A 12,601-nucleotide genomic window follows, 5' to 3' on the forward strand; every position below is an offset into this window, starting at 1 on the left:
GTGTGTGGCAGAAAAAGAGAAAAAGTGAGTGAAAAATACCCTCTGTGTTTGTTTGTGAAAGTCTTAGTGGCTCCTAATGTGAAATTGATGTCACAATATGACCAATTTATTTTCTTGATTTCCCTCAGAGGAATTTAAGATGTGAAGTGAAAGGACAGGAAAAGGGTCATTCTGTTATTCCCCACCACTCCTCCCCCTTTCTCATCTCACCGTCTTTCTCTCTCTCACTCACTTTGTATGCTGGTCTGTCTGAGTGGCTCCCCTCGCCCTCTCTCTTTCAGCCCCCACCCCTCTCCCTCAGGGGAGCTGTGTACTTAGGTGCAATTGAAAACGACTATCAAACCCTAAGGAGCGAAACCTGATTCAGAGACTCCTTATCCGGTAGCACAGCCCTCTCCAAGTGCTGCGTTGCTCTTCCCCTGTGACCGACTTAATGAAATTATGTCTTTTTATCCATTCAGTGGGAACGCAGCCAGATGAAACTAGGAAAGTAAAGAATAATCTGAATTGTGAATGACGTTCTTCTCTGTAGTTAAAGCCCTCCGGGAGTGGAAGTGACATGTGGCACTTCCAAAGTGGATGTTTACTGCGCAACTCGTTTGATGAGTGAATAAAGTAAATTGAAGTAAATTGTCGATGTGCTGACAATGTACTGGAGGTATACAATATTATCTTACATTGAGGAATGTAGTAATAGTGTGAGTATGTATCTGTTTACCACACTTGTATTCACTTAAATTCCACACCTGTTTAAACTACTAGCATGGCTGGGAACCTCTGACCTCATAAAGTGGGCCTTGATTATCAAAGCGTTCTTGGGCGAAGTAGTAAGTAACTGCTTAAATGGGCAATAAAAATGATGTTGTGATTTTACTTAGTGCAAATTTAAATTGTGCTTCTTTTCCCCTTTCACTGCAAGTGTATTCACTTCAATTCAGGAATATGTACATCTGTGTTAATGAAAAAGGAATATGGCAGTGTTTTTCAGTCGAAAGCAGGCAATCCACTTTCATTAATTATCTTCATCATTTTCTGCCAAGCCCAGGTACAGTAACGGAGTGAGCAATGAAAATGTAAAATAACACAGAAATATAGGCTGAGCCTCTGCAGTCACAGAGATTTCTTCATATAACTTGTGCTGCAACTCAAATTGGCTCTCCGGGGACATTTAAGTCTAACTTTAAACTTTGGATCTTTGGATCAGTGTTACCTCGTTGCAGCAGAGCTTTCAAGCAACTGTCACTCAAAACATGATTCAGGCTGTTCGCCTGATTTCCCCATGTGACAATTCAAGACAAATGTTGTTGTGCAATATGAAAAAATAAAAGCTTTTTATTTCTGTAAACAAGACAAATCCTTTTTTGCTAATTTTCAATTTGTTATTTATTAAACATTGTCCATGCTCATATTAAAAATATATAATTTTATTTTGCTACTGTGATTAGGTGCAATTCATTGTTTGTCTCGGTTACATAGTTACTAAATGAAAATTTAGGATGATCCCTGTTGAACACATATTTTAGTTTTGAGATATTAAGTGTTATCAGTTTTAGTACACTAGTAATACAGGCTATTTAACAATATTTGTCAAAAGGGTCAGGATTAATTTTTGTTCAGCACATCCTTCAAACTCTGACTGCAAACTGAAAGAGCGCATGTACCCATCAAACCACTGTGTTCTGCTGTCTGTCATTCACAGTTCCAGGCAATTCCAAAAGTGTCACATCTGTAATAAGTGACTTTTCTGTGGCACTTTCAAGTTATTTCCACTTGATGATTTCTATTTTTACATCTGTTTACATCCTCTGTCATCCCGTCTCTTCAGTCACTCTCTCGTTCTGTTCAAGAAGTCCTCTCAAGCTCACATCTTACTTTATATTCACCTCAGGCAGAGGTTAACAATAACGCTGCACATACCTCAGCAGCTGGTATGCCCTCAGGAGGGCGACACTGTAACAGCACTTCCTGCTCCAGAGACACTTCCTTTCCCAGGGGTTCCTGTTCGAATGACTTCTTCAGATCTGAGGAGAGAGACAAAGGGAACTTAGTGACTACTTTGGGACAAGGTATTAAGTTAACCAGAAAACATAAGACAAAATTTAAATTAAATCATTATGATACTGGCTAACAGACAGTATAGATTTTATATGTGAAACGGTTATGATGTGGCACGGAATCTAACTGTTTAGTTAGCAAGTGAAAAAGCTCATGTCACACGCTGTGGTTAGAGTAGTGAGCACCGATTTGTCAACTGCAGTCGAGCCCTTGAATTTAAACGTGTGAACAATATGTGTTCATACTGGTAAGTGATTTAATCACTAAAAGGGCTGAACGATTTGGGGAAAAAATATAATTGCGACTTTTCTGCCAGATATTGCAATTATGATTCGATTTGCGATTTTTTTTATTGAAGTTTTGCTAAAGTTCAGTATTCACTGCCAGTCTATTTTTGACTGAACACAGAACGGCATAGAGAATCTGGTCGATTTTCAAAATAAAACACCCTTTTGGAGACTCCCGATCGTACATCAACAATAAACAGAACAAAAAAAGACACAGTTGAACTACATAGCCAACTTAACCATAGAAGCACAACAATCAAGGACAACTGAACAAATAAGCAAAATCTGAACAAGTCAGCAAAATCAGATGGGCAAAACGCTCTTATTCTTAAATGCTCCATGTACAATCTGTAGCCCACACAGAGTGGAATAGAACAGGCTCAGAGAGAGCTGTTATCCGTAGTTGAAGCACACAAAATGACAAATTAACAACACGTTAACAACGTGTTGGCTAAACGCTCTACTGCTGGAACACTTCAGTACGAGTTGACGCCGGACAAAATCGCAGCACAGCCGCTGCCTGTGTCTGTTCGGCTGGCGCCATAATCCCAAATGTTTTCATCTAGTTTAGTTTGTTGTTATAAAATGTACACGCCCTGTGCCCGCTCTGACTGGAGGTGTATGGTGCTTGTGATTGGCGAGCAGATCTGTCTGCATGACTGTTTAAAATGGGTCAGATGCGCTGTATAATTAACCTACATTTAATCTCCATCTTCACGATTAGCTAATCGCGTTCTTTCAAGTCACAATTTCGATTTTGAAAACGATTAATCGTTCAGCTCTAATCACTAACTAGGAAAACGCTGGAAACACGACACACAAAAGCAACAACAATAATAATATCAAAAGACAAAACGTCTCAATGGAAAGCGCAGATGTGTGGGAGGCCGTCAGATGATTTCAGGAGATGGTGCCATGTCATTGGAGACCAGGCTCATTACCTCATTTCCGCGGCAACACTGACACAGTAATTATGGAGTTGGTGGTTAAAGTCAGCCATGCGTATGTTGACTTTTCCCACTCTCCTGTCACTTTAGAAATATACACAACAAGGAAAAACACTTAGCTGTGTATTCTTAGAGTCAGCTAATGCTCACACGGATGTACACAAGCACACACACGCAAACACACTGTTCACATTTTACCAATGTGGTTACAACAGTTTTACACAGACACACACACACACACACACACACACACACACACACACATAGCTGATCATGCTTTTAAGCGCTTTAGCTGCTTTTCAGACACACTAAACACAGGCTGCTTTGTTACATGCTTGCCCTTCAATCACGATGCACAATATTTAAACCATGCTTTTATTCCATACAGACTTGCCACAGTTCAGGAATCTCAAGCAGGCCAAAGACAATAAATGATTCACACTAATGGTCCACATGCTGTGATAAATGACAGCATTACAAAGCAGCATGGAATGCACTGCCATTTCTTTCACAGAAGATTTCAGAGGGGGCTCAGCTGTTTTCATTTTGAGGAGAAAAATGTTCACAGTAGCAGACTTTTAGACAATTAGCCAGACATTTAAATAGGAGGAACAGAAAATGGGAAGACAAAAGAAAGGGGGATAAAGAGAAGGTATTAAAGGAGAGGGATAAAAACCCTAAAACCCTTGTAGGTGGATGGGCGAGTGGATGGTTATATGCTTAATATATGTTTCTCTCACTGCCACTCTTCTCTACATATTTAACTAATACAGTTCAAAAGGTGCAATTAAAAGCAGTTTATGTTGAGTCTGCAACTCTATCTGAGTAAGTTTCATTCACAATATTTTAGAAATGTCTCCCTCCGTCTAGGTATATACTGACACTTTAATGCTCCATACCATTCTGTCTTTCACTCCTAAACTTGTCCTTCCCCAGTTTGATTCATTCCACCTATTGGACAGAGTAAAAAACATAATTCACTGCTTTCCTGTTCAACTTCCTAGTTTTCTGCCACACAGTATGCTGCGTGCATGTATCCCTACATAGGTAGCTGAGCTTTAACACATGTTCAAATAATTAGCCTGCCATAGAAAAGGGCCATAAAACAAACTGTAACCTGAGACAAGTGGCAGTGTTGCGGGACTTAGCAGGTGACTTTATTTATGGTGCAGATCAGGTGGTGTGATGGATTTCTAAGTGGGGAGGAAAGGAAAACAGGTTTTTCTCATCCAAGCTTCTGGGTGTAACTCAAAAGTGTATGATATGATGTCTCTAAGAATCATGAGTACATATACTCAATATGATCTGGATAAAAGGATCTGAAAAACTGCTCTTTTTATCCATTCACTTTGGTGTGTATCTGCAAGGACTGTACTAATACACACAGTTATCCATGTGTCACGTAGTGGAAAAAAAACAACACTCATTTGGGGTATTAAATTCTATGTACATACTTCTGTCTGCACGTGTACAAATATCCATTGGAGTACAAAGGCGCATGAACGTGTTTGAGTTTCTGCACGCATGGAAGAGCAAGACTTCTAACTGGCCGATTAAGTGTCACATGTCACAAATTTAATGAATGTCAGCAAGAATGGATGATTAATTACATTGGCCACCTATCTGAAGATACGTGATGTGCGTATAATTGATATCCAGAGGTCTGTTGGTATGACAGTATTTAACTGATACAATCTCTGAAATATTCAAACTTTTTTCACTTGGAAGAGTTTGGGATTCACTTTGTTAGTTTGTAAAGGATGGTTACAGCTATGGAAGACAAATCCTCTCTCCTCTGTCCTTTAGTTTTTAAAAACATACAGAAGACTCTAATGGGAGGACACAGTGTGTGTGTTTGTTTTATACTTCTGTCCTTCTACTCTCCTGGTTCCCAGGTGCACTTTTAATCACCTTATCCGTCAGCTGTAGTACACACAGACAGACACACATACACACACACACACACATACTAGATAGGACATTTTTTTAATACTGAACCGGTTGACTCAGAGTCATTGTCTCATCAGGACAGTGACCTTACAGTGGCTAACAGACATAGAAAGAGGCAGAGTGAAAGAGAAGGAGAGGAAAAATGGCATTGGTGGTGGGGTAGGTAGAAGTTGGGACGGCAGGTGGAAGGTTGAAAGATGAGAGGGAGGGAGAAGTTGGCAGCACACAGCAGGACTACTCTTTCTTAATACCAAAAACACCTGCTTGGTCTTTACCTATCAAAGTATTTTACATGTTCAGCATGCTCTCTACATCAAACCATTCAATAGGAGCTAATGTCAGTGAGTCCATCTTGTATCATCTGCATGTATCTCTCTCAAAACCAACCAGTAATAAATTACACAGTCCAGCCAACAATTGACTTTGATTACATCTGCTGTATCAAGATCCCATTCTTACACACAAATACAAGGGAGAGATAATGTATGTCAAGCTTCGAAAAGTATAAGAACAGGCTGAAGAATCCAGCCTGTACAAAATACTTCACACATGCTGGTTTTATCATTTTGAATTTGTAAACATGAACCACTCTCTCCCCCATTTTTTCCTTTGTCCAACATAAATTGAAATCATATTGTGTAAAAGATGTATCTCAAGAGGGGAAACCTCCAGTTTAGCACAAAGTGCAAAATTAGCTATTTGCATGTAGTGATCTGTTCAAAGGCTTGGTTAGTGGCGGACAGTTTTGCACAGTAACTACTGAGGAAGAAATGTCTGTTTTAAGGTACATGTGTTTATGGTTGTTTAATGACTAGTGCAAAAGTTTGTCTGGCTGCACAATCAATGCTTTACTTAATAAATCTCACAGGTGATAGATATGACACTGATGACTTTGAATGGAAAAAGCATCATTTACACAAACAAGTGTAAACTGTAATAATGCGTATCTACGCCTGTATAGACACAGTTTATTATAAGTAAAATGTTGCCTGTTTACACTGAATGCAAACTATATAAATCATCTGGCATATATTGAGTGTGCGGTATATTTTGATGGCAAAATGGTGGAAAGTTTATACATACTAAAATCCAGAATTAGGGGGCTGTACTTGTGCAGGCACAAAACAAAAATATTTATTATATGCTAACAATGTCAAACAATTGAGGCATGGAGTAAAAACTGTTCTGAAAATGTGAAGACAAATAACTACTGTACTTTTAACTTTTTTATGGATCTGGGGGAGGGGGGTAATATTCTGGGACAAAGCACGGAATTTCCAAGATTAAAGTGGTAAATTTACAAGAAAAAAACACGATTGAAAATGCTATTTTTCACATGTGCTTGTGTTATTAAAGGTTCTGCATCCTACTCTATTAAAAGTAGGGTATGCAGATGTTAACCTGTTCCGAAAATTTTAATTGTGTAAACCTGATTGACACAAAGTCAATATACTACTTTACTTTAATCTCAGAGAGTATCCAGTTTTTTTCTTGTAAATCTATGTTTTTAATATTATAGAATATAATAATAATAGAATATTACCCCTTTCCCAGCTCTTTTTTTTATATACACCATTGTGATGCACCCAAACTCACCTTTAAAAAGTAAATTTCTGAATAACTGACGCCAATTTCGCTTGGGCCAGGACTGAGTTAAGGGCAAATATGGGTCCCCAATCTCATTCTTTCCAGCGTATGTGTTACTGTGGGACTATACAGCTTCAATAACATGTATTGCACGGTAAATATTGTAAAGTTAGGAGCTACTCTGTAAGCACGTTAAATACCAGCAGGAGATGAGCACAAGACTCATGAGAGTTATGAGACAGCCTGCCATGTTTGTATGTGTGAACAGGGCATTAGAGGTGATCATGCTGTCTGCTCTCTAGAGATTCACCACTAACAAAGCTTTTAAGATTCAAAAATTATCCAAAACATCTTCCCACCTAAATGATGAGGTTTAATTTCATGCGATATGAATCTAATCGCGGTCAGTTTCTGTGCTATATTGGTTAAGAGAGTTATGTGAGGACAAAGAGCATTGCTGAGGCTGAATGATAACTTCATAATACAGTCAATCCCTGTGGGGGACGACAGCCTGAACAGAGCATGATGGTTCATTATGGGAGTAATCACCCAAAGCTTTAGCCCTAAATCCACCACATGGCTACCCCCACAACACACAGAGACACACGTACGTGGACAGAGACAAAGACAGAATGATAGAGACAGAGAGATACTGTCACAGTGAGGAAAATACACACAGGGGCTGGAGACAAACACGCAGGCACAACACATACATGGAGGCAGAACAACTACAAACACAAACACAATGGTAGGATACTCACAGTGGGACAGAAAAACAGACCTGCACACGTAACCACAAATGTGCAAAAAACAACTGCAGACACATGGGGAGAATGAGGAGGCGATTGAGGGATGAGACGCACTCCTCTCATGCCAGCCAATTCCAGGAACAATTTCCTGGTCTTAATTAGTAAGGGAGGTGGTGAAATGAGGAGTTGGTTGCGAGAGTTGATTTCCATAAAGATTGAGAATGAAATTAAAGGAGATTAAAGCAAACTGCTCGGGGGATGAACAGACAACACACACAGACACACACATACACTCGCACATATTCAGACATGGTGCTAAGCTAGCAGGCTATGACAGACAAAAATTTGCCAATCTGGTTGCAATAGCACATGTGTGTTTGAGAGTGTTTGTGTTTTATAGAGAAACAGGGAATGTGACATTGTGTTCACGACACCAGGGGACCATGAATTCACTTCAGTGGAAGGTGTGTGTTTTTGTGCATGTGTGCTAATATGTGCCCGAGGGAAATATGTGCACAGGAGAGGAGGGACAGCTGTGTCCTTTCAATTCACTGACCCCACTTTACTCCCAAACTGCAGATAACGCTATCCAGCTTCATAAATATAACACAAGATAAATTCACAGAACAACTTAGAAGTAGACCAGGGTTGAAAAGTACAGAGGGCAACCTTGTAAAGGGTTCTTCAGTGTGAACTCCCTTATACATACACGCACACACAATAAAGCAGTGTAAGCATCTATTCAAAAATGACCTTTTCTTGCATAAACTCATCTTTCCCTGTCTCTCTCAGCTTGCCTGTCTTCCCTTCCTCTGTGTCTTTCTCCACCTCCTTCCCTCTCCGTCTAAAACTTCTTCCACAGCTCAACTAAAACTGTTATTATGTTTGTGGTTAGTTTGTTGCCTCAGGCACTTCTACATAAGCACATTTCAGAGCAATTATCTAAAATGGGTGTCTCCGCCTGCATGCTACCCATGCCAAATCATAACGGTTTTCCCCTGGTGGAGCTGCTCAAGCAATAAAGAGCAAAGTGAGATGCTTGGGAAGAAAATAGCAAGCAAAGTACTCCTTTATTCTCAGAGAGGATCGTCTGGACATCCAATTCCCTAGACATTGGCATCCAGTGGAAACAATCAGACCTTTAGCTGGGGGAAAAAAAACTAAATGATGTAATTGATAAAGCACACAAGAGGGCAAGAAAAATATAAATGGATTTGTAATTAAAACACACACGTATTAAATGATGAAAATCTGAAGTTATAAACCATGAAACTGTTCCAGCTGCAGCAGCCAATCATTTTACAATAATTCAGTGGAGTTGTGTTGCTTTCCGCTTGTATATATTAATAGGAAAGTCATTAATTGCTGCTATTTTGTCAAAAGTTTCTGAAGTAACTTTATTAGTATAGTGCTTCATATGATATTTAGCTTGATAATAATCAATTTTATGTTCATCCAACAAGTTTTGAAATAGCTTTCATGGTATAACTTGTTTATGCAAAATCACAAAAATACTGGGAACCTCTTCAGTCTTCGAGGACTCATATGTATGTCTTCAAATGCCCAAAAAGCTCCAAAACATCAAAAATTGAAGAAAGAAAGGTAGATGGTGACCTTGAGTGTCACAATCGTTTTCAGTGTGATTATATAGGGAGTCATTTTCTCTAAGTGACTTTAGAGAGTCTCTTTCCACTCAAACCAGTTCTTTCACTGAACTCTCTACCCTGTCATTTCAACACTTCACAACCTGTCATCAGTCCTAGACATCAGACAAGGTCTTTCCATCCACCGTCAAGTTTTTGAACAAGTAAACAACTATTTGCTGACATAGCACTGGCACTGTGAAGCAAAACGCTTCCTCTGGATCCTGGTTTGTAAAATGACTCATTAAGACAAACAACGGCTAAAGGACCTGTCAACTACTTCTAGGTACTGCAGATAACAAGAAGGGGAATGTTTTCGAATGAAACTAAATTAAAGTGTTCACTTTAGATCCTCAGGGTAAACAAATTATAGCTTTCAAAATATAAAGTAAAAATTTACCATGGAAATATTTCAATCAAAAAAAAAAGAAGTACTGCCATCATGTGCCTCACTTCTCTTTTGACTATTATTTGTAGGAGCCTGTTTTAATGCTAATTGACAAAATGTCTTTGTTGCTTTGATATAAAAAGATAATTGTGCTCCAGCAAAAACACACATCTACTAACTTTTACTGACCCTACACTTGGACTACACTTGACTAAATCAAAACTGTGGCTTACCACTTTAACACTTAAGAGTATGCTGAAGCAGTCCATGGCATCTGGGAAAAAGCTCATTGGCTTACAGCAATGGTGAGACATCATAACCACACACACACACACACACACACACACTATGGGTTCTCACTATATAAATGGCCCTCAAAGCCAGAAAACAAGACTCTCTTGATGATGTCATCCAGAGAAAAACACTGAAGGTTTTCCGGGCGAGTGTAGAGGGCTAACAGCGTAGCTCTTTTGGTTCACATCAGTTTTGAATATGCATAATGAAACGTTTAAGCATTCCATTTTCATGCAGAAAAAGGTAAAATGAGACTTTTGTTGTTGGGGCAATTTGGTTTCTGTGCTGCTGAGCAACGCTTCCTATTAGAATATTTGGCTAACACACTGCAGTTGTTTCCAATTGCTGGGTTACAAATGACTGCCTATATTGTTGTAAACTACAGACAGGTTTGATCCTAAATGAACGCAGAATGGTTATAATCAGTGCTTAGAATCTAACACAAGAAATCCCTATTGAGCCTTGTTTTCCTTCATCTAATTCATCCATGATTGAAGGAAAACCTAAATACATGCAGCTGAAACATTTGCATCATAAACAAAACAGATGAAATTCACTAACAGACATTTTCCAGTTGACACAAGGAGCTGCCTGGGTTTCTGTGTCCCTGAGTGTCTGGACTCCTGATTGCTATGCACACACATGTCTCAGTGGAAGGTGGCAGAACAAATTGCCATCATCTGAAATGCGTGCGTGTCTGGGTGTTTGCGTGTGCATGTATGTGTGTATGTGTATGTGTGACCTTGACATATTGCTAATCCGTTCAAGGAGAAACACTTGACCCGATAGCTGCAGGGCCAAAGAGCAATACTGACAGAGCTTACCCCTGTGTATGTGCCTGCAATGCTGTGCATGACTAAGTGAGTGTGAGAATTTGTGTTTGTGTGTATGTGTGGTGGGGTGTGTGTGTGTGTGTGTGTGTGTGTGTGTGTATGTGTGTGTTCATCTCACCTGCTTTATAAACTTGAATTAAACTGCCTGCCACCATAACTCAGCTGAAGTGCCCTGCTCCAAAAGACCAACAAATTACTCAGATTTAATATCTCTGATTGTGTGTTTGAAACCTTTACGGCACAACACTGATTGCCATTATCCAGCTACAAACTGCGTATTTAGTTAATGCCTTGAAGTGTTAATTCTTCAGTTATTAAAACAGCCTGGAGATGCTAGAGAATGAGAAAAATAGAGGCAGAAAAGAGAAACCGAGTGACAGAACGAAACAATAAGCACAAGATGAGCAAAGCCAGAAAAAAAGCTAAAAGAGGAGGAGACAATGGGAAAGGGGAAATAAGAAAATGAGTGGGAAGGGGAGATGGAAATTCAGCAGAGAAATGCTGAATTGCTATAGCATGGTATGGTAGCAAAGACACTTTGCTCAGCAAGCTCTAGCTGCCAGGAAGCATTTTAATCACAACAGTAGATCCAAATAGGAGCCGAAAGCGGGGTAGGTCAGGAGGTTGGGTCGATTTGAAGTAAAAGGTTATCGCAAGAGGGGGCTGAGTGTAATCAGATCTGGTTATGGGTAAAATCACTGTTATAACGGAAAGAAAGAAAGTGAAGGATGAAGGGACAGACAAAGTCAGAGGAAAATACATATTAAACAGAAAGAAGAACAGATTGAAAGAGAAAGAGAAAAAGCAAAATAAGGCAGGATTTTTATCATCTTTTGCCTTTCTGGTTTCTATTGGTACTTTAAGCCTTGTCAGAGGCATCCTCTATCACCATACCTCCACCTAACCTCCAAAAGAGGTCTTGTGTGAAATATTTATACCCTGTGTGAAGAAGTTGTTTGAAAAAAACAAACAATTTAATAGATTACAACATAGGTAGCAGGATACTTCTGAAAATAATGTAGAATTTTTATTTAATTTAGTTTAGAGGATTTATAATTTAGTGTAGAACAAGAAATAAACATTATAGGATGATGCAGACACAACCATTATTTCTTCCCCACACGCGTATAAATATATACATATACTCATACATCAATTATCTTGTTGAAAAGGTAAGCCACTGAATAATATGGCCTTCACTGCTATGTGTGCATTTCTGTGCTGCTGGCGTCTGCATTCACGTGTTTACCTCGGAGAATCTCAGAAGCCTATACGTACACTTGCCTGCATCTGTCTCTCAGCATGTATCGGCTGAAACGTAAGCCAAAAACAGCACATTACCCAGCTTTCATTGCACCCAGAGGAGGGCCCGTTCCATTCGAGAATGTTATTAGCGGAGCTTAGTAGGATATTTCCGACTGTGTCACTAACTCTCTGCTGACAAAGAGAAAAACATCCTCTTATTCCAAAGCAATGCAGAGAGTAGTGATGCTCTGTTCTAAATTTAAATGTTCTTTAAAGCTCACAAGCTAAAATAATTGCTTGTTTTTGTACAAGTGTATAAAATGTGTTTTTTTAAATAATTCTATCATAGATCATTTGTTTTGTTTTATTAAAATGAAACACCTAAAATAAATTAATAAATACTGACATGTGCAAGTCACTATGCTAATTAATAACTGAAGCAACCCAGTTCTGCAAAAGTTAAAATGCGAGACATTATTTACAGCCAAATAAAATTATCTGAATGAAAAACAAGGGTCATCATGATGGATTTGCTTCTCTAGCATGAATAAGAGCAACATGGGAAAACAAGATTTCCATGGTGTGAGTCTGTTAGAGAGATACTGTCTGTTAAAGTAATACAT

General features: G+C 39.0%; 1 protein-coding gene across 2 annotated transcripts in view; it reads right to left on the minus strand.

Moving 5' to 3' along the window:
• LOC123959657 (netrin receptor UNC5C-like) overlaps window positions 1-12,601 on the minus strand; it is a 187,276-nt gene that overhangs the window by 70,949 nt on the left and 103,726 nt on the right. For both annotated transcript variants that reach the window (XM_046033836.1, XM_046033835.1), the window contains exon 4: window positions 1,918-2,021. In XM_046033836.1, the coding sequence (XP_045889792.1) occupies window positions 1,918-2,021 (104 nt within the window). The remainder of the gene's footprint in view (window positions 1-1,917; window positions 2,022-12,601) is intronic.

The sequence above is a fragment of the Micropterus dolomieu genome, linkage group LG21 (assembly GCF_021292245.1).
Source record: "Micropterus dolomieu isolate WLL.071019.BEF.003 ecotype Adirondacks linkage group LG21, ASM2129224v1, whole genome shotgun sequence".
Lineage (NCBI taxonomy): Eukaryota > Metazoa > Chordata > Actinopteri > Centrarchiformes > Centrarchidae > Micropterus > Micropterus dolomieu.